The sequence below is a fragment of the Monodelphis domestica genome, chromosome 1, assembly GCF_027887165.1.
Source record: "Monodelphis domestica isolate mMonDom1 chromosome 1, mMonDom1.pri, whole genome shotgun sequence".
Lineage (NCBI taxonomy): Eukaryota > Metazoa > Chordata > Mammalia > Didelphimorphia > Didelphidae > Monodelphis > Monodelphis domestica.
Window position 1 is genome coordinate 256,167,445 of NC_077227.1, and position 22,922 is coordinate 256,190,366.

Consider the following 22,922-nt stretch of genomic DNA (forward strand, 5'->3'; position numbering starts at 1 on the left):
ATCTGTTTGGAAGGGGACAAGGGCAGCCAGGGAGCGAGCCTAAATGCTAGACTCCTCCTTTCCTGCTCTTCCCCCTCACCCCAATCTTGCTATCACACTCCCTTCCATGTTAATCCTGCCTCTGGCCTCAGGAAAGACTCCCCACCTTTCTCGGAGTCTCTGCTGTAGGAGGCTCCCACTGGAATGCTACTATAACTTCCTGCCCAGCCTCTCAAACAGAAGCAATGCTGGAAAAGGAACCCTGGATTTGAGTCAAAGGGCCTGGGTTTGAATCCCACCCAATCTCTTAGGCCAATCCCTTAACCTTCTGAGTTTCCCTTTTCTGACTTGTAAGGAAGGAGATGGAGCTAATGAGCCCTTGAGTCCCTTCTGGATCCAGCCCCTCTCTCGGATTCTTTTTCCTCTCCTCTGTCCTGCTCTTTTTTTTTCCATCGAGCTCACTTAAGGCAAGGACTCCTCTGGGACTGTGAGACACACTTCTTAAAGATGGAAAAGGAAAGAGCTCTGTGGCTAGCACAGGCTCAGCCTGAGGTGACCCAGTTTGGGGGCCCAACTGGGAAGGAGAGGATCAGGGTGGGAAAAGGTCATTCTTAGGCCTGATGGAGTGAGTCAGCTACCATGGGCAAAGCTCATTCAGGGGATGGGGAAGGGATGTTAGGGCAACAAGTGATCCTGGCTTAAAGTCCCAGAAGGAAACTCTGTGCTCAGATCCTGAGGACAATCACTTCCACAAAGGAAATTGGTTCCTCTTTTCATTGCTTGGACCCAGAGACCTGGATCTGTAGAATTTGGGATGAGCCTATCTTGAGTAGAAAACCATTTTGTTTGGTTATTTAAAGGTCTAGGAGGAACTCATGCTTACTCAGTTAAGCTTTCACTTGGCCAGAACAACTGAACTAGCCCTGAGAACACTCTAACCCAAACTTCTGTAGCAGCAGTTCTCAAATCTATTGATCTTAAGACATCCTTATGGGGCAACTGGATGGAACACTGAGAGCCAGGCCAACATATTGGAGTTCCTGGGTTCAAATCTGACCTCAGACACTTCTCAGCTGTGTGACCCTGGGCAAGTCACTTAACCCCATTGCCTAGCCCTTACCACTCTTCTGCCTTGCAAGCATACACAGTATTGATTCTTCTTCTTCTTCTCTTCTTCTTCTTCTTCTTCTTCTTCTTCTTCTTCTTCTTCTTCTTCTTCTTCTTCTTCTCTTCTTCTTCTTCTTCTTCTTCTTCTTCTTCTTCTTCTTCTTCTTCTTCTTCTTCTTCTTCTTCTTCTTCTTCTCTTCTTCCTCTTCTTCCTCTCCTTCTCCTTCTCCTTCTTCTTCTTTCTTCTTCTTCTTCTCTCCTTCTCCTTCTTCTTCTCCTTCTTCTTCTCTTCTTCTTCTTCTTTTTCTTCTCTCTTCTTCTTCTTCTTCTTCTTCTTTTTCTTCTTCTTCTTCTTCTTCTTCTTCTTCTTCTTCTTCTTCTTCTTCTTCTTCTTCTTCTTCTTCTTCTTCTTTCCTCTTCTTCCTCTTCTTCCTCTTCTTCTCTTCTTCCTCTTCTTCTTCTTCTTCTTCTTCTTCTTCTTCTTCTTCTTCTTCTTCTTCTTCTTCTTCTTCTTCTTCTTCTTCTTCTTCTTCTTCCTCTTCTTCCTCTCCTTCTCCTTCTTATTCTTCTTCTTCTTCTTCTTCTTCTTCTTCTTCTTCTTCTTCTTCTTTTCTTCTTCTTCTTCTTCTTCTTCTTCTTCTTCTTCTTCTTCTTCTTCTTCTTCTTCTTCTTCTTCTTCTTCTTCTTCTTCTTCTTTCTTCTATCTTCTTCTTCTTCTTCTTCTCTTCTTCTTCTTCTTCTTCTTCTTCTTCTTCTTCTTCTTCTTCTCTTCTTCTTCTTCTTCTTCTTCTTCTTCTTCTTCTTCTTCTTCTTCTTCTCTTCTTCTTCTTCTTCTTCTTCTTTCTTCTTCTTCTTCTTCTTCTTCTTCTTCTTCTTCTTCTTCTTCCTTCTTCTTCTTCCCTTACCTTCTGTCTTAGAATGAATATTAAGTATTGGTTCCATGTTTATACTCAGGATTTCCTGACCCCAGGTCTGGCACTCACTCTACCCACTGTGCAACCTACTGCCCTTTTGGAGCAACTCTACCCAAAGAGATTTTCTTATTAAGATTATACCTTTTAACTATAGATATTTGCTGTATTAGAAATGAAAACTTCTTGGTATGATTATGGAAATAGTTTGACCTTGTAGACTCCCTGAATGGATCTCAGGGATCCATAAGGGTCCCAGGGTCACACTTGGAGAACTGCTGTTCTATAACATCTCTTCATTCCCCAAATTGAACCAAATGTTTCCCACACATGCCAGTGAAGCCCTGGATAGAGAGAGAGAATTAACAGATAGAATCCTCTAGGAGACAGAAGAATAATATACTTCATGGTGGCTGTGTCTAGACTGCAACAAAGCATGAAATACATGAAATGTATTTTCTAGTTCATTTATTTAGTGGGGAGAACAAAAATGAATAATCGAGCATATTTTCAGCCTGGTGAATCAGACAGGCAGGACTGTCTTCGCTAATTATAGGATGTTAGCACTTAGAAATAACTTAGTCCAATTCTCTCATTGTACAGATGAGGAAACTGAGGCCCAGGGGTGAAGTAATTTTCCCAAAGTTGTGTACATTAAAATGAATTAGAGAAGAAGGCTGGGATTAGAGTCAAGAGATTTTGGTTCAAATCCTGGCCTCTGCACTTAACTCAAGGTGTGAGAACAAGTCACTTAACTCTCTGAGCCTCATTCTTCTCTTCTATAAAATGGGCCTTGGATTACCTACCTAGCAAGGTTATTATGAGGAAAGTGTTTTGTCGATGTCCTGGATCTACTTCAGATACCATGCTAAGGCATTTTGATAAAATGCTTCATTTCTCTTCGGTCTCTTTTAGAGGGTGGCTCAGCAGGCCTCTTACCAATGGGTATATACCAGTGCCCTCTGTATACTTCCAATAGGTATATATCAGAGTCCTGGCATACTTGCTCTCCTTTCCTGCTGCATGGCCCCCATCCCACAGCTCAGCTCCTTGTGGTCTCAACACCTTGGCCCCTTCTAAGTCCCCATTATCCTCTAAATATACCCAAGTACCTTCTAGAGGAAGCCCCAGAACCTTAGATTTTAGAGTTACAGTATACCTGTGACCATCTAATCCAACTCTTTCCTACTGTAATCTTTGACCTTCAAGACCTCCAATAACAGAGAACTCCAGCCTCGCTTCTAGGGCAGCCACTCCCCTTTTGAACAACATTAATTGTCAGAACATTCTTCCTGGGATCAACCTAATTGTCTCTTTATAGCTTCCATCCATTCTTCTTCATTCTTCTTTCTGAGGTCAAACAGAACAAGTTAATCCCTTTTCTGTAGAACAGGTTTTTTTTTACTTTTACCTTCACCTCCATCTCAGAATCAATACTGTGTATTGGTTCTAAAAGAGCAGTAAGGGCTAGGCAATGAGGGTTAAGTGACTTGGCCAGGGTCACACAGCTAGGAAGTGTCTGAGACCAGATTTGAACCCAGGACCTCCTGTCTCTAGGCCCAACTCTCTATTCACTGAACCACCTAACTGTCTCCAGAACAGCTTCTTAGATACTTGAACACAACCTTCCTTCCTCCTTCAAACTCCCTCCTCTCAAGGTCTTCTCTTTTCTTCTCTAGAAGTTTCTTCCACTGTTCCTTATATTCCATCTGCTCAAGGCCCTTCACCATCCTGGTTGCCCTTCTTGGGCATATTCCTTCTTATCAGCATCCTAAGATGATGGCCCCAGAATGGAACATAATACTCCAGAGGTAATCTAACTAAGACAGAGTACAAAGGGACTATATCTCCTTTCTGCAAATTGGGCTTTCCTGACTCCAGCTCAAACATGCATTGGCTTTTGTGACTGCCACATCAAATCCCTGACTCCACTGAGCCTGTGGTCCACTGAAATCCCTAGATCTTTTTTTCCTTTCCCCAGGCAAACTACAATCTGACCATACCTCAATTATCTTCTACTTGTGCTATATTTTTTAGACAAAGTGTAAGACTTTAATCTTATTCCGTTTCATCTTATGAGCTTCAGGCCAGTGCTCCAGCCTGTCAAGATCCTTGGATCCTATCATCCAGAGTGCCCGCTATCCTCCCAGCTTGGTACCAGCTGCAAATTGAATGTGCATGCTTTTATCTAGCTAACTGACAAAAATGGTGCAGGAGGTAAGGAAGCCCAGCTCTCTGGTGACTACACTGGATACCACCTGCCAAGCTGAGATGTGAATCATTCATGACTACGCTTTGACTAGCCAAGTCCGAATTCATTGAACTGTGTTTCATCTAGTACTCATCTTTGTGTCTCTACTAATAGAGGAGGAGATACTTATCAAACTATATCCATGGCATTCCTCTCATCTACCAGCTTAGTAATTGTCCAAAAAATAAGTTATTCTGGAGGAAGCTATGTCACTTCCTTTGCTAGATGCTCACTAATCATCTCTCCTTCCCTCTGTCTGTCTGTCTGTCTGTCTCTCTCTCTCTCCTCCCTTACCTTCCATATTAGAATCAATACTGTGCATTAGTCCCAAGGTAGAAGAGTGGTAAGGCTAGGCAATGGGAGTTAAGTGATTTGTCCAGGGTCATACAGTTGGGAAGTGTCTGATATCAAATTTGAACCCAGGACCTCCATCTCTAGGCTTGACTCTCAATCCGATAAAATACCTACCTGCTTCTAACCATCTCTCTTTCAAGCTCTCATACTATGTAGAGCCCTCTTCAAGGCTCCTCATCCACTTTTGGTTTCTACCTCATCTGTGCCTCTAAGAAGCCGTGCAGCAGCCTCACCCTGGTAAAACCATCTCAGCAGATGGGTTTAACCAGATTTAGGATAATGGACCAGCCTCCAACCTGTTGGTGAGTTAAGGATGGGAGTAACTAAGCACATGTAGATGAGAACAATTCTTTCCAATGGCCATGAAGGTGCTGCAGAGCACTTAGAGCTTGGTCAGACATTGGAAAAGGGCTATCACCAGTCATCCTGACTTTTCCTTTGCCACACAGGTCTTTGATATCTCTGGGAGAGTGACTCTGTGCAACTCTGTCTCTTTTAAATACAATTCATGTGCGGGTCAAGTCATCACTCATGATGGATTTGGTACTCTTTGAAAACAAAGGAAGAGGAAAATGAGGGGGTGTCTTCTCAGATAGGGAATGGTGAACAAGTTGTGATATATGATAGTGATGAAATACTATTGTGCTATAAGGAATGATGAACTGCTTAATTTCTATAAGAACTGGAAAGATCTCCATGAACTGATGCAGAGTGAAATGAGCAGAACCAGAAGAAAATTATACACAATAACTGAAACATTGTGGGGCGATCAAATGTAATTGACTTTGCTACTAGCAGCAATCCAGGACAATCCAGAGGGAGTTATGAGGCAGAACGCTATCCACATCCAGAGAAAGAACTGCAGGAGCAGAAATGCTGAAGAAAAGTATATGATTTATCGCTTGTTTATTTGGGGTTTTGGTTTTTAAAAGATCACTATTATAAAAATGAATAATATAGAAATAGGTGTTTAGTGATTAATATATGTATTGCTTGTCAGCTTCAGGAGGGGGGAAGGAAGAGGGGAGGGAGAGAATATGAATCATGGAACCATAAAATTTTTAAAAATAAATAAATAAAAAAATTTTTAAAGAAAGAAAACAAAGGAAGAATGATAACAACCATATCTTTAATTATCCTCTGTAAAATTTTTCCCAGGAATGAAAATCAAGTTCACTGGTTCAGAGGATCTATTCTCTCCCCTAACCCCACTAGGAAGAAAATGGGAGCAGAAGAAAAGGAAATATCAGAGAGAGACAAGAAGTGCAGAGTGCGTAGTAAGTAGTATGAAGAGTTATGAAGGGGATAGGGCAGGTGGAGGTTGGGCACAGATGCAGAGCTCTAACTAGGGTGGAGCAACAAGAACTTTGCCCTTGAGTGCTAAAATTAAGGTGGTACTGATAGCATTTTTAGTCCCTTGAATATGAAGAAACAATTAAAAAATACAATGCTACTAAATGACACCTCTGGTTACACCCTAGGTAAGCTCTTTCCTAGGATCCTCCCCCCATTCCCACAGCCTCCCTGGCAACAATTAAATCTTGCCCCAGATACATTTTGTATTATTAGACCCAGGGAAAAAAAAATTGTTGGTGAGGGCTCTACTTGGAGGCAGGATGGTTCACCATAACAATCCCAAACATACACTGGGCTCCAATGTGGGAACACTTGGGAACACTCTTCAGAAAAAGATCTCTTCATCAAAGCCCCCCCAGAACCTCATCTCCAGTTGAAGTGGAAGGGGAATGTCTCTGAATCCTCAAGGTTCTAGGGGTGTGGAGTTCTAATCACTCCATTCAGCATCACACCCAGGCTCTGGCTCTGAGCATCCTGTTAATTATTAATTGTTACCACTAATAGATTGAGGAAGTTGGTAATAATCCCACACCCAGTAAATAATCCCACAATCCAAGTGTGTTTCATTTTTAATCTTTATTTTACTTCATAATAAATTTATTTTCCATTCCTTAAACATTTCGGTACTGGCTGAATAAGAAGGCAAAGGAAGGAGGCAGCCTGGGCAAAAGGAAATAGATAAGGGATAAATCATATTCAAGAATGTTTTATCTCAGACCCTTGAAATGGCCCTAAGGGCTCATGAAGAGGCCCTTCTCTTAAGACAACAGCACAATTGCCAAGGTGGAATGTGGGTTCTTTTGGGTCTTTCCTTACCTGCGTTTCACCCTGAAATAAAAAGGCTTATTATCATTTCGGGGCCCTCTAGTAATAACAACCAATATCTGCTTGGCCCTTCATGCTTTCTAGGATAGTCTTACACATGATTTCTAATTTGATCTATGTGGTCTATGCAAGGAAAGAGACATTACTATCTTTTCCATCTTCTAAATGAGGAACCTGAGATAGAGGGGCTGTGACTTACCCAAGGTCACATAGCTACTTAGTAGTAAAGACAGAATTGGAACCTAGGTTTCTCAACTCCCAGGTCCCTGCTTTTTCTCCCTAGGTCATGTTCTCTTTACTCTTGTCTCTCCCTGAATGGAAAAGGATCTGATGAGACTTAATCCACTAGAAGGGCTGTCTGAATTTTGTCCATCTCTTAAGACAGCCCATCCATCAGAGGAGAGAAGAAAATGGTGTCTCCAGACCCTAGAGAGATGACAGAGAGACTGAAAGGTGTTAGAGAAGGCTGAAAGTATGGGCTTCACACACTCTCCAAAGACCCAGGTGGGAAGGGACAGATTCTAAGTAAGCATGAACAGATGGCTGTGCACACATCTTGGAAGAATCTGGAACTTTCTGAGGTAAGCTTGGAGGCATTTTCCTGATAGGCAAGTAGGCTCCATATTCTAACCATGTCTCTACCTAGGAAGCTGGTCAAGTGTCTTCCAAGAAGATGATGTGTTCCTGAATTGTAGAAGCAGATTAGTTACCATGGAAACAGACAAGGAGAAGATGCCACTGATCTTCACCCACTGTTCTCAGAGACTGTTGGTGTTATATTAGAAGAGAGCCTTAATCCTAATAATAATAATAATAAGGATGTTTGCAGATGAGGAAACTGAGACAAAACAGGGTTAAATGACTTTCCCCGAGTCACACAGCTAGGAAGTGTCCCAGGTTGGATTTGAACTCAGGTCTTACTGACTCCACGCCCAGTACTCTATCCACTGTGACACCTGACTGCCCTTATATAGCCCCCAAACACTTAATAATTATTATCTCGTTTGTCCTTACAACAATCCTGTGATGTAGGTGCTATAGTTATCTTCATTTTATGGATGAGAAAACTGAGACAGAGGTTAAGTGACTTGCCCAGAGTCACACAGATAGCAAGTATCGGAGACCAGATTCGAGCTCAAGTCTGGTGGTACAGTGGATAGAGCTCCAAACCTAGTTAGGAAAGTCTGAGTTCAAATCCAACCTCAGACACTTCCTAGCTATGTAACCCTAGTTAGTCACTTAATCCTGTTTGCTCCGTTTCTTCAATCTGGAAGATGAATTGAGAAGGAAATAGCAAACCCACTCCTGTATCTTTGCCAAGAAAACTCCAAATGGGGTCATGAAGAGTCAGACATGACTGAAAAATGTCTGAACGACAACATACTGCTTGTAGGGTATGCATTCTATTCACTGGGCTACCTAGCTGCCCCAAACCCTGGCCCCAGTTTCCCTGGCCAGCAAGACCCCTACCAATGGTGGAGATGGAGGGTTTCTTTTTCTTTCTTCCCCCCTAGCTGTCTGAGTCCAAGTCAAGCTCAGAAGAGGGTGGAGTTCTCTGTCCCTTCCTTTATTTTATTCTCTCCCTTCCCACTCTCCCCCTGCCTTGCTCCTTTCCTCTTCCTTTCCTTTCCTTTCCCTCCCTCTTTCTCCACCTTCCGTCTCCTTCCTCCTCCCCTCTCTCCCACACACACACCATCTGCTCAGGACCACCCAGGTGCCTCCATGAAGGCATGACAGTAACATGAGCTGTTATGCTGACAGCTCTGGGCAGACTTTCAGTGATGGCTAGAGCCAGGCATGTGTACCCACTGTCTCCTCCAGGACAGGTCCTAATTCCTAGAAACAATAATAATAATGCCTTTGACTCAGATGGCACTTTTCAAAAGTGCTTTTACACAATTGATCTCATTTGCTCTTCCCAACAACCTTATGTGGTAAACAGAGAAGGTCTTATATTATTACCATTTGATGGCGGAGGAAATTCAAGAACCAGGAGAAGTGATTTGTGATAGTAGTGCAGTGGTTGAAGGTCTACAGCTTGTGATAAACATACGTTATTTTATTGGTTCATCCCAACAGCCCTGTGTGGCCAGTGCTATTATTATTTTTATCCCATTTTTCAAGTAAGGAAACAGAATCTGAGAGAGATGAATTGCCCTTGGGATCTGTGCAGCCTAACCTATTCATCGGCGCCTTGATTAAAGACATAGATGGTACTATTCATCATGGTTGCAGATGGCACACAGCTGGGAGGGATAGCCAGCACTCCAGATGATAAGCAAGATTTCAAAAGTCTTGACACGTTAGAATGTTAGGTCAAAGCTAATAAAATAAAACTTAATGATGACAAAAAAATACAGTTTTTACACTTGTAAAGTGATTCAGCATTTTTACCTAATGAATTATTGTTGTTCAGTCACGTCCAACTCTTTGTGACCCTATTTGGGAGTTTCTTTTTATTTATTTAAAAAAATTTTTGCCATGGTTACATGATTCATGTGGTCTCCCTTCCCTCTTCCCTCCCCCTGCTCCCAGAGCTGACAAGCAATTCCACTGGGTTTTATATATATATATGTATGTATATATTATCACTTGAACCCATTTCCATATTAATCATTTTTGTAATAGAGTAATCTTTTCAAAGCAAAAAAAAAAAACATTCGGGGGTTTCTTGGAAGAGATCCTGGTGGTTTGCCATTTCCTTCTCCAGCAAATTTGACAGATGAAGAAACTGAGGCAAACAGCATTAAGTGACTTGCCCAGGATCACACAACTAATAAGTCTGAGGCCTGATTTGAACTCAGGAAGATGAGACTTCTTGACTCTAGGCTTAGCATTCTATCCACTATGCCACCTTCATTAGCAAGTTAGGAAGACGTCTGCTCTTTATTATTTTTTAACCCTTACGTTGTATCTTAGAATTAATACTGTGTATTGGTTCCAAGGCAAGAAGAGTGGTAAGGGCTAGGCAATGGGGTTAGGCAATTTGCCCACTGTCACACAGCTAGGAAGTGCCAAATTTGAACCCAGAACCTCCCACCCATCTCCAGGCCTGCCTCGGTCCACTGAGCCCCCTAGCTAGCTCCTCTTCTCTTTATTCCACATTGATTGGGGTAATAGCCCACTAAACAACACACCCTTGCATAGATAGCAGGAAAATATCCTGAGGGCAGTTAAAATGGTGAAGGGTCTTAAGGTCTTGTCATATGAGGATCAGTTGAAGGAAATGGAAATGATTAGCCTGGAGAAAAGATTTATGGGAGGCCTGATAGATGTCTTCAAGTATTTTGAAATAGCTGCCATGTAGATGAAGGATTACACTTGTTTTTCTTGGCCTCTGATGATAGAACCCAGAGCACCAAGTAGACGTTAAAAATGGCAGATGGGACCACCTCCTGAGCAGGGAGCTCCTCTTCCCTGGAAGTCTTTAAGCAAACGGTGGATGATCACTTGTTGGTTATATTCTAGCCTAGTTTTCAGTTCAGTTATAGTTTGGATTAAACAGGCATGGGGATTCCTTCCTGGTCTGAGACTCTAATTCAATGACCCACGATCATTTTGCAGAAGTGGTTAAGTCATTTTCGCTCATCTTTGACTCTTTGTGACCCCATTTAGAGTTTTCTTGGCAGAGTTACTGGAGTGTTTGTCATTTCCTTCTCAGCTCATTTAACAAGGGAGAAAACTAAGACCAATGGGGTTAAGTGGATCCAGTAAGTATCTGAGGCTGGATTTGAACTCAAGTCTTCCTGCCTCCAGTCCTAGAGTTTTTATCCCCTGTACCATAGTCATACGGTTGGTAAATGATAAAGGCAGGATTCAAATCCAGGGCTCTTCTAACTCCAAACCAGGTGCTCATTTACCCTTTGATTTGTACAAGATCACAGAGATAGAGAAGAGCCTGTGACTTCTAATTCAGTTTGGTTTCCTCCTACTCGTTTATCCACTTGTTTTCAGAGTTAACTGACTGAATGAATGAACACTTACTATGCGCCAGGCACCGAGTTCTCCTCACATCGGAAACCCTCCCACTCTTCTCTCTCTGCCTTCTGTGATCCTCTGCCTTTCCTCCCTTTCTGTAACAACCTGTCTGTCCTCCACGGATAGGACCCAAATCTGAGTCAGTCACTGCCCTCTAGCTCCCTCCTACCCTCTCTTTCCCTATCTGTTAGTCAACAAGTATTTATTAACGGTCAGTGCTAGATGCTGGGGATAAGGAGGCAAATGTGAAACAGCCCTGGACTTCTAGGGCTTGCATTATATGGGGGAAGTTAACAAACGCCTGCAAAAGAAATTCTTGTTATTTATTAAGTATTAATTTGAGGGAGGTGGGAAAACATTACAGCTAAAGAGATCAGGAAGGACTTCCCATAAATCGTGCTTAAATCACAGCTCTGCTTCAGGGGCCACCCGCCCAGGCTTCCTCAGTCACATGAAGGATGATAGCCTCCTGATTGTTTCCCTGGGTCTCCGAGGCTGACAGCTGGCTGGGTGGGGCTGCCTGGATGCAGATGTTGGGCCTGTTTGTGCTGTCCCACCCTAGGGACTACTTCCATCGAAGCTGCTGCCTCAGAGGCAAGACTAGCTAGGGTTCACTTCAATAACAGGTTGAGTGGAGGCCTGGAGGGTACCCCACCCCACTTCTCTGCCCCTTGAAAAAAGGCACAAATAGGACACAAGATCTGACCCAGTCTCGAGCATCATTGTTAAGTCCAGGAGATCCTCTCCTCAAGAATATGAAATTGTGGTCATTCTGGGGTTCCACCCTTTGAGAAGCAGGCTCCAAACAAAGGGAAGGAGAAGCATGCGGGTGTCTCTCTCCAACTCCTTTCCAACATCCAGACCCATATAATTTTGCGTGCTTTTGATCATTCTTTTTCCTTCCTTCCTTCCTTCGCTTCTTTCTTTCCTTTCTTTCTTTTCTTTCTTTCTTTCTTTCTTCTTTCTTTCTTTCTTTCTTTCTTTCTTTCTTCTTTCTTTCTTTCTTTCTTTCTTTCTTTCTTTCTTTCTTTCTTTCTTTCTTCTTTCTTTCTTTCTTTCTTTCTTTCTTTCTTTCTTTCTTTCTTTCTTTCTTTCTTTCTTCCTTCCTTGTTTCTCTGTCTTCCTTCCATTCTCCTATTTTCCTTCTTCATTCCTTTCTGTCTTCCTTTGCTCCTTTTTTTCTTTCTGTTTTCCTTCCTTTCTCTCTTTTTCTTCCTTTCTTCCTTTTTCATTTTTCTTCCTTCCTTTCTGTCTTCCTTCCCTCCATCCTTTCTTTTTCTTTCTTTCTCTCTTTCTTATTTCTTCTTTTTTCTTTCTTTCCTTCTCTCCTTCCCTCCTTCCTTCCTTTCTTTTCCTTCCTTCCTTCCTTCCTTCCTTCCTTCCTTCCTTCCTTCCTTCCTTCCTTCCTTCCTTCCTTCCTTCTTCTTCCTTCCTTTCTTTCCTTCTTCTTCTCTTCCTCTCTCTCTCTCTCTCTCTCTCTCTCTCTCTCTCTCTCTCTCTCTCTCTCTCTCTCTCTCTCTCTCTCTCTCTCTCTCTCTCTTTCTCTCTCTCTCTCTCCCCCCCTTTTTTTCTGTCCTAGTGATAACTCTAGGACAGAAAAGCAAGGGCTAGGCAAATGAGGTTAAGTGACTTGCCCAGGATCACACAACTAGCCTTTGATCATTCTTTAGAAACTAGTTCAGACATGATATTTTTGCAGATCCACTCCATTGTAATAGGCACAGAATTGGTTATTTCATTGAAAATATTCTTGAAATACGACATTATAATCTTGGGTTAGTGAAGTCATTCTCCCATGTGCTTTCTCTTGCTTCCCTCTCCTCCTATTCCTTGACCCCTTGCCTCTCTTCCATTCCCTCTTTCTTTCTCCTTCCCCATCCCTCTTTCCCTCATTCAATGTCCTTCTCCCTTCCTCTATCCTCCATTCTCTGACTCCATTTTCTTCTCCTTCCCTCTTTCCCCCATTCCCTGCCCCATGCCTCTCTCTCCCACTCCCCTCCCCCATTCTTTCATCTCCCTTCTCTTTCTCCCACTCCCACACACCTTTCTCTGCCTTCTCGCTCTCCCTACTTCATTTCCTGCCTCCCTCCCCTTCCCTATTTCCATCCCTGATCTCCCTGGGTCACCCCATCCCCCTCCAGACCCTCACTCCATTCCCACCCTTCGTCAAGCCCCTAAGCATTCGGGTACTCACTGACACTGCATCTTTAAGAGCCAGCTGAAAGTCAGCTTGTTGGTCATTGGTTGCTTTATTCTAACCAAAAGAGAATGAGATCATCTACAGCCAATCACAGAGTCATTGCACCCTGGCTAGAGGCTTGCACCTGCCTAGAGATTCAAGGCGGAGATGGTCCTGTGGGATTCAGGGTCAGGCTGCTTGGAGAGGAAGCTGTAGCGGAGATGACTTTGACCTGCATGAACCAAACCATGCTTCTGGTGTGCACAGGTAGGGTTGCCCGCCTCACGTTTCCTCCTTGGGCATGATGGGGGAGGGGGATGGGGCGTGCCCCCCACTTAGACTTGGCTACATACACCCCCAAGCCTCCCGGCCACCTCGCTTTCATCCTGTGCACCCCTCTTCATCCCGCCTCCTGGGAAGTGGGGAGCTGAGGGCAAGTCACGGTTCCCCTCTCCCCTGGTAGCTGGGTGGGACCAGCCAACTTAGTTTCCTCATAGGCCCTGCTTCTCACCATTCTCTATCCAATGAAAGTCTGGCGTTTCCCCTAGGATGTGCAAGGAGGTTGCAGGCTAAAGGATGCTAGCTAGGATTTAGTGCTTTCATCATTAGGCTTGATTACATGCTACAACCAGGCTCCCCAGAGAGGGCTTTGCCTCTCAGAGCTCGGCAAAGTCTTTACTCTCCACCTCTCCTTTCACCCCTCCCATAAGCACTCAGTCCACTGGGGCTCTGGTGACATCCAGAGCATTGGAACATGGAAGCTTGTCTGAAGCAGCTGATTCAGAGGCCAGAGGTTGGGGGTCCCCAGCAAGGCTGCCCAGCGCAGCCCGGTGCATCAATGTCAGTCAGCATTTGTTTCCCAGCAAATAGCTGAAGTGGGGCTTAACTGTCACAAGTAATCACATTTCCCTCTCAGGCAGGACTTTGGGGTAAAGGATGTGCCCTCTCTTCCTCCAGGATTTAAGGTCATCGGGTCCCTCTACCCCCAAGGGCTAAGGGTTCAACTCACAGCTGCCTGGGTCTGTGGGTGATTTCCACTCCCTCACCCTTGTCTGGCTCAGCTCCATCTTGCTCACTTCCTCTTGGCCAGGAGACCAGGGAAAAGCAGAAGTGGCCTAAAGGTTTGATGGTGGCTTCCCAGAATCCAACAAGGCTCAGAAATTTGGGAAAGAGCTCTGAGGCTGTTAATAACAATAATGTTTGTTCAGTCCTTTCAATCGTATCTGACTCTATATGACCCCATTTGGGGTTTTCTTGGCAAAGATACTAGAATGCTTTGCTATTTCCTTCTCCAGCTAATTTGACAAATGAGGGAACTGAGGCAAACAGGGTTAAGTGACTTGCCCAGAGTTACCCTGCTAGTATTTGAGGCAGGATTTGAACTCAGTTCCTCCTGACTCCAGGCCTGACTCTTTATCCACTGCGCCACCTGACGGCCCTATAACAATAAACAATAATAAGGACTTGCATTTTAATGGCATTTTATGGTTTGTACAATACGTGTTGGTCATATGAATCTTAAAACAATACTTTCCTGCTGACACCATTACTATTCCCATTTTACACTAAAGGAAACAGAGGCTGAGAAAGGTTAAGGGACTTGCCCAGGGTCATACAGCTGGTTTGTATCAGGGGAAGCATTGTAACTCAGGCCTTCCTGAATTCAAGTCCAGCACTCCATTCACTGTGCCATCTGGGCCAACCTGAAGCCCATCTCTCTACTCTCCCACCCAGGGCCAGCCAGCCTTCAGAGAAAATAAATTCAATCAATATTTATTAGAAATCGTACCATCTAGTGAAACCCCCTCATTTAGCAGGTGATGGGACTGAAGCCCAGAAAAGTTGAGACATAAATAACTTGCCCAATATCACATTGATAGTAAGCATCAGAATTGCAATTTGAACCCAAATCCTCTGACCCCAAATCAAGTGTGCTTCCTACTCTTTGCCATAAGGGATCAAGGGATCATTATATTTGATTTTGGTGGAATTTGTCGAAGGTGGTCCTAGTCTTCCATCTTCATGCCTATGCCTCCTGCTCTTGAACCTTCAAGATTCTGGTAGTTTTTATTCTTCCCCTCTAAGATCAAAACCATCATGAAAGGATGTGATATTCATTCACAGCTTAGTATGAATTTGATTCATTTGTTCTTTCAAAAGCATCCATGTTGTATAAGGTCTTTATAGGTGTGAAATGAAAGACTGTCTACTAGGGCAGTTAGGTGACTCAGTGGATAGATAACTAAGCCTGAAGATGGGAGGTCCTGGGTTCAGAAACTTCCTAGCTGTGTGACCTTGGGCAAATCATTTAACCACCATTGCCTAGTCCTTACTGCTCTTTTGCCTTGAAACCAATATTTGGTATCAGTTCAAAGAAGGTAAGGGAGAAGGAAGGAAGGAAAGAAAGAAAGAAAGAAAGAAAGAAAGAAAGAAAGAAAGAAAGAAAGAAAGAAAGAAAGAAAGAAAGAAAGAAAGAAAGAAAGAAAGAAAGAAAGAAAGAAAGAAAGAAAGAAGAAAGAAAGAAAGAAAGAAAGAAAGAAAGAAAGAAAGAAAGAAAGAAAGAAAGAAAGAAAGAGAAAGAAAGAAAGAAAGATGGAGGAAGGAAGGAAGGAAGGAAGGAAGGAAGGAAGGAAGGAAGGAAGGAAGGAAGGAAGGAAGGAAGGAAGGAAGGAAGGAAGGAAGGAAGGAAGGAAGGAAGGAAGGAAGGAAAGAAGACTGTCTACCATCAAAAACATTTTATGGATCACCCACAAGGTGAGGAAGTCTTTTAGGAACCTCAGATATTATACAGTATGGATGGCTGAGCTTTATAGTTGAACCTTCTTCAGGCATTGGTCAGCATACTGCCCCTCTGGGGCTCTAGTTCAGCCAGGGAGTCTATATCTGGAACTATACATTCCTCGGCAAGCCCTGCCTGTCCCATTGCCCTGAAGCTTCTCCACCACCCCCTTTTATACAAAGCCCACAGCAAAATCATTTAATACTTAAGAAGCAGTGGGGTCTTTGGTGAAAGATAGTTCTGAATGTAAAGAAGAACAGAAATAGGAGAGGGAGGAAATAGTAGGGAGGGAGAGGCCTTGGCAAGAAAACAGAAAACAGGGCTTTTAAGCCCAGAAGCTTCCAATTGCCTGTCTGTACCTATTCTAGGCTGCAATGGGGGTTAGAAGCACTCTACAAATGGTGGAACCATGAGCCAAGTGTCTCTGCAGCCCACCCCAGGCCTGGAATCAGAATCCTGTTCACGAGCACTGTCCCAGACCCAAGCCTATCTGGAACAGATTCAGAGCCACATGTCTCCTGAGAGCCCTGATGTCCATGGAATAGGCAAGCGTGATTACCTGGTGGATGCGGCCAAACAGATTCGCCTGGCGCTTGAGAGGGATGTGAGCGAGGACTATGAGGCAGCCTTCAACCACTATAAAAATGGGGTCGATGTGCTACTCAGTGGAGTACAAGGTATTGGGGCTGGAGAATCTGGGAGAGGGGCATTGGACAACTTGAGGAGAAAAAGACTATGAATTGTTTGTTGAGGGAGGAAGGACAACCAATAGTTTATGTGCATTATAAGGGTATATAAAAACATTTCTTAGTTATGGCATCCTTTCACATAAAAAGCAGGTAATATCTTTATTTAAAAAAACCCTTTTAGTTTACTTTTTAAAAATTAATAAGCATCTATTTTCTCTACCTTCTTCCTTCTCCCTCAAATGAAAAAGAAAAGTTAAACACATTCCTTGTAACAAACATGCAGAGCCAAACAAAATGAACTCTTGCATTGGCCCTTTCCAAAAATGCATGTCCTATTCTGGATCTCAGGTTCGTCACTTCTCCATCTGGAGTGGGTAGCCTACTTCTTTATTTATCCTCTGGATTTTGTTGTTGGTCTTACATTGGTCATCGTTCTTAAGTCTTTTAAAGTTGGTCTCTTTCAAAGCTTTCTTTTATTATGTATAATATGTATATTATATATGGTTCTGCTCATTTCACTTTGTATCATTTCATTCAAACTTTCCCAAGTCTTTCTGAAACCATCCCTTTCATCATTTCCAATGCACAGTAACATGCCAGTTCATTAATATATACAAAAATGTGTCTAGCCATTCCCCAATTGATGGGTATCCCCTTAGTTTCTCTTCCTTTGACACTACAAAAAGAACTGTTATGGATATTTTTATACCAATGGATCCTTTTCTCTTTAAGTCTACTAGTAGTATCACTAGGTCAAAGATTTTATAGCAATTTAGAGGACATAGTTCCAAATTGCTTTCCAGAATGGCTATACCAGTGATAGCAAAACTTTTAGAGACCAAGTACTCAAACTACAACTCTCACGCCACATGTGAGCCACCCCCTTATCCTAGACAGGGGAGGGAAGAAGTGCTCCCTTTGGGTGAGTGATGTGAGAAATGTCCTCTAGCACACATGGAGAGGGGAAAAGGAACATCCCCCTCTGGCATACGTGCCATAGGTTCACCAACATGGGGCTATATCAATTCACAGCTCCAGCAACAGTGCATTAATATGTAAGACAGAAATTATTATTCTCATTTTGTAGACGAGAAAACTGAGGCTTAGAAAAGATAAGTAACTAGTCCAAATTACTCATCTAGTGAATGGCAGATACAGGAAAGACTTCAACCCAAGTTTTCTGACTCCTAGTTTCTTCATTCCATCACAGAATGGTTTTTGAAGGGAATTAGACTGAAGGTAATTGAACAAATTCATATCTGGGAGAAAGCAATCTTCTGAATGCCCTCAATGGAAAACTAGTCATGGAAGCAAATTTTTCTTCTTCCTCCTTTGCAAATGAGTTGTTTTAAAATAAGAACTTAGAAACATCTTGGGTCAATTTTCTTACCTTGGTAGAATAACTTTAGCCCAGTACTCCAAACTCTGGGCATATAAAGAATGGGTTTGAAGCTGGAGTTGGTCTCTCAAATCATATTTTCTGGCTCATTTTGCTCACACTCAGACTTGCTGCTAGGAAATACCTGAAAATTGCTTGTATAGCTTATTTCTAAGTGTCTTTAGACATAGATAAGAGAGTCCTCCAGTCCTATGCAAGCACTCAAAGGAATAATGGATATGTTGAATACAGGTCATTCCTCCACACTCTTAGCTCACCCTATGGTTTGGATTCCCCCAGGGAAGTTAGGTTATTCCTTTAAAAAAAAACACAAACAAAAAAAAATATTGACCTTCCTTTAAGTACCATTTTCACTCCAGAGTTCCATATAAGTACTCAGCTTTAAGATCCTACCCTAAGGGTTTCCCTTGGAAGGGAAATGCACCTGGCCTTGCTAGACAGGCACCCCCTAATATCTGAGTCAGTCTTGCTTTTGGTCTCTAAGATCTATGTAAATATTCACCCTTAGGATACTGCCCTAAAAGACTTAAAAGACTGGGTTTTGCTAGAGAGGTATTAGACCTTTTGGCTCATTTTTCAATGCTGTTCAACTCTTTGTGACCCCATTTGGCATTTTCTTGGCAAAAATACTGGAGTGGTTGTTATTTCCTTCTTCAATTCATTTTCCCCATGAGGAAACTGAAGTAAATAGCGCTAAGTGACTAGTATGCGTCTGAGGCTAGATTTGAACTCAGGAAAATGAGTCTAACTTCAAGACTTCCACTGTACCACCTAGTTGCCCTCATTCATTTTTTTTAACTTCATTTTTTCTTTTACTGTCAAATAATTCACAGTGGTAAGAGAAGACAAAATCCAGATGTTTTATTTTTCCCCATACGTAGCTCTAGCCCCTTACCATTTTATTTCTTTTGCTGTGGGAGTGGTATTCCCCTGTATAATCGTCCTGCAAAGAAGCTGGTTATACTCAAACACTCCACTCCCCTTCTTCCTCTGTCTCATTCCTAGAGCTCTTGTTGCTAGTGCGGCATCCTAATGCTGCCCCAAAATGCTTCTTTCTCTAGAAGGTTGAAGCTCAGGAACACCTTACATCTTGGCTTTGTGGTTCTTCTCTCCTGGAGCCTCATCACTCTAAGCATGATTAATTGCCATGTGCTTGGTCTAGGTACTCAGAACTCAGGATTTCAAGGTTTAGGAGCTTTTGATGGTCTCCTACTTTGGCTGTTCTTTTTGGAGCTAAGCTGGAGATGATTTCTTGGTTCTTTGGGGGCGGGGGTAAGAGATAGAGATTAGGCAAAGGCATACTGCTAAATATTTTTAAATGGGCTCTTCAAAAAAAAGTATAGGTGATACCTTTCAAAGTTTAATTTGCATCATTAACATTTTCTTCTTTACTTTCATAAGTCTTAACAATCAGCAAAACTTCTATGTTGAGCCTCATTTTGTAGCATTTGCTGGTTTCCAAAGTTTAAATACTTACACTGGACATTTTAACAACTTGACTTCTTGAAAACTGGTTCAAGCTGACTGTAGCACATTCCCAGACTCCTCTGATGGAGTTGAAAGAGCCTTGGATTTGAAGTCAGAGGACTTGGGTTTGACCACTCTCTGAACCCTGGACTCTGATCGATGTTCAGAAATAGGGGCAGCTCTATCATGAAGACTTCCTTTTCTAGACCTAGAGCGAAGGTATTACTCCATTCATCAATTCATCCCCTCTTGATTGAAATATAATAAAAATTTCAAATAAAAGTTTACTTCCCAGAAAGTTCATCAAATTGGGGCATGGGGGCCAGTATCCCAGCCCAAACCCCTCCTTTTGCTGCCATGAGCAGATTTGGAAATCTGACTTGGTCTGCCTGGGCCAAATCACTTGGTGAGGAATGAAGAATCAAAAATTCATTCCATTCTATTTAACTGTGATGTAGAAAAATTGTGTTTGTATATATAATAGTCTATCTAACAGTTTAAAAAAAAAACCCAACTCCTTCCCATCAGTCCTGGATGCTCACCCAAACAAGCACACACCTTTCCATAGTCCTCTCTGCTCTCCAATCCATTGTTCTCTCTTGTATTTTTCTTTTCTTGCTTCCCAGCTCTTCTGATGATGAGGGATTCTTTTAGCAGTTAATAAGGGGACAGCTCTGAAGTTGACCATCTGAAGCAAAAACATAGAATACGATTTCTCCCCATCTCCAGGGTAAATCTTCCAGGCCTGTGTAGGATACACAGAGAGTAGAAACAAGAAGATCACTGAGGGTTAATAGATCTTGGAACCCACCCCAACTCACTCATGCATCAGAGCTTGGGTCTGGGAGGGGATTCCATCCTTGGAGGGCTGGAGGGTGGAGAGCCCAGGAGGTGACCCACATCTCTCCCTCAGTTGATCCCAACAAAGAGAGGCGTGAAGCAGTGAAAAGGAAGATTACCAAGTACCTGAGGCGGGCAGAGGAGATTTTCAACTGCCACCTTCAAAGGACACTGGGGAACGGGACCAGCCCTGGCACGGTAAGGAGATCAGTTGCCTCCAGGATTCCTTAAATCCACAATTTCATGTGACATGTGAGAGGAAATAGCAATAATAGCTTTGGGGTCTGCAAAGTGCTTTACATATATTATCTCATTTGATCCTTAAAAGAACTTTATGATATAGATGTTGAATATAGGTATGGGATCGAATGCCTCATATTTTCATTTTACAGATAGAGGTAGAAAAAGAGGTTAAGTAGGAGTCACAGTCATGTATCTAGTAAGTAGTTTAGGCAAAATTAGAACTCAGGACTTCTTGACTCTAGGTTCAGCCCTCTCCCCATTATGCCACCCAGCTGCCTAATTATCCTAATGTAACCCTAAATATCCTCCCAATATAATCCATGTGTCAAAGTTATGACATTAAAGCCACTTGTCTACTTTGGAAGATTTTCTCATTTGTCTTGACTCCAAGCTCACATCCCAGGAACCCAGGGAAATGATTGTATGGTGACTTCCAGTAAACAAAGACATATTTCTCACAGTTGCTTAGAAGAATATTTTATTAAAAAGGAAAAAAACAACCCAAACTAGAGACTCTCAAATATGCAAGTTACCTTTAATCCTGAATATGTAAGTCCCCAGAGGCATTTGTAGATCTAAAACTAAGGATTTATTTGATGGAAGTTGAGCCTTAGATTTGCAGTCAGAGGATTTGGGTTCAAATCCCATCTCTGTCTCATGTTTGACCTTGGAAGTCACTTAGCCTCTCTGGGCTTGTTTCTTCATTTCTAAATTTCAGAGGTTGAATCAACTGGCCTCTCAGGTCCCAGTCTAAGACCCCGAGTCCTAATTTTGTCCACTATTCTTTGCTAGTTAGAAGAGTGAAGGTTGAGGTGGCCTTTCTTCTCTTCCTCCTGCTTTTTTCTGTTCATCTTGGTGCTTCTCAAATGAATCCTTTAGGATTGGGGACTTGAGGCTGGGAGGAATCTCAAAGGTCATCTAATCCAATGCCCTCTAAACACAACAGGAAACTGAGGCTCAACTCCATGTGCCATATTTTCTCACACAAATTAAAACAAATCTTAGCCATTGGCTAATATTTTAGTGTCATGTTAATAATGAAAAATGAAGGTAAGCTCTGCAGAGGCTTCTTCCTTTCTTGGGATCCCCACAACTTTACTCTGGTCTGGTTGGTTGGTTTTTTTTTTTTAGTCTCTAGCACAATTTATCTCATGCACTTCCTCTAGACTCTACCATCCATTCTCTACATGTCTCATTGACAGAGGGAAAGAGATACAGCCAAGTCATCAATAGCCTCCTCGTCTATGGGCCTGGGCAGCTTTTACAGATGGGAGGCAAAAAGCTGTTGTGAGTCAAGATCCCTCCTCTCTGCCTCATCCTAGCACAGCAAAGGGCTGGCAGACTTAAGGGAGACAGAAACACAAACATGCAGGCAGACATGCTGCCTCTGCCCTGCTGGTTTTCTTTAAGACTCAGCACTGTCTTGCCTGCAAGAAGCCTTGCTAGATCCTTCTTAACGCTAGAGCCTTTCTTCTCAAATTACTTCCAGTTTAGCTTGTATCCTGCTTATCTATACATATTGCTGCTTGCACATTGTCTCCCCCTGTAGATTGTGAGTTTCTTGAGGGAAGGGGCTATTTTTGGCTTTCACTGTATCCTCAGTGCTTAGTGCAGTGCCAAGCACTTAGTCAATGATTAATAAGAACTTGTGGATTGACTGACTGCAACTCTCCCAGGGGTAATTGCATTTATCGGTATCCTAGATTGGAAGCTTTCAGCTCAATAGTGTGGGTGAAAGATCTCTCTCTCTGTCTGTCTCTCTCTCTCTGTCTCTCTCTCTCTCTGTCTCTCTCTCTGTCTCTCTCTCTCTCTGTCTCTCTCTCTCTCTGTCTCTCTCTCTCTGTCTGTCTCTCTCTCTCTCTGTCTCTCTCTCTCTCTCTGTCTCTCTGTCTCTCTCTCTTTCTCTCTCTCTCTCTGTCTCTCTCTCTCTGTCTCTCTCTCTCTGTCTCTCTCTCTCTCTCCTTCTCCGTCTTTCTCTCCCCCTCTCCCTCTCTCCCCCATCTATCTCTATCTCTCCAGCTATACATATATGTATATATACACACATATATATATATATATATATACATATATGTCTTTACCTTTTGCCAGGTTCATTTCTAAGGTAAAAGAGCAGTAAGGGCTAGGCTAGGCAATGAGAGTTAAGTGACTTGCCCAGGGTCACACAGCTAGGAAGTCCACAGGGGTCTGGCTCTCTATGCACTGTACCACCTAGCTGCCCCCATCCATTACATATTTCTTGAGTTCCTACTGTGTACAAGGTGCTCTGCTGGGCTCTGAAACAGCCCCTAGAGTGTGTGGATACAGGTGGGGAGCCATACTTCAATGGCGGTCCCTGAAGCCTCTAAATGCCTTCTGCCTCCAACTTGAACTCAGTTATAGCATTTATTGAGCCTACTGTGTGGAAGGCACCGTGCTGGACACCAGGGGTACAGAGAACTTATTATGGCTTCCTGGGAGCCCAGAACACGGACCCAGAAGTAAATACAAAGGAGCTGGGGGAGGGAGGAATACGGAGCTTTCACACATGGGGAGATTAGGAAGGTCCTCAGGTAGGAGGTGGAA

At 42.9% G+C, this 22,922-nt stretch overlaps 1 protein-coding gene across 2 annotated transcripts in view; it reads left to right on the forward strand.

Annotated features, from left to right (window-relative positions):
• Positions 1-13,037: 13,037 nt before the first annotated feature.
• Positions 13,038-22,922, forward strand: part of RPS6KL1 (ribosomal protein S6 kinase like 1) — a 41,368-nt gene continuing 31,483 nt past the window's right edge. Inside the window, exons 1-3 of one of the 2 annotated variants that reach the window (XM_001375102.4) lie at positions 13,038-13,207; positions 16,088-16,396; positions 20,188-20,312. In XM_001375102.4, the coding sequence (XP_001375139.3) occupies positions 16,129-16,396; positions 20,188-20,312 (393 nt within the window). In that variant the 5' untranslated portion in view covers positions 13,038-13,207; positions 16,088-16,128. The remainder of the gene's footprint in view (positions 13,208-16,087; positions 16,397-20,187; positions 20,313-22,922) is intronic. The other variant, XM_056810686.1, reaches the window with a different exon arrangement.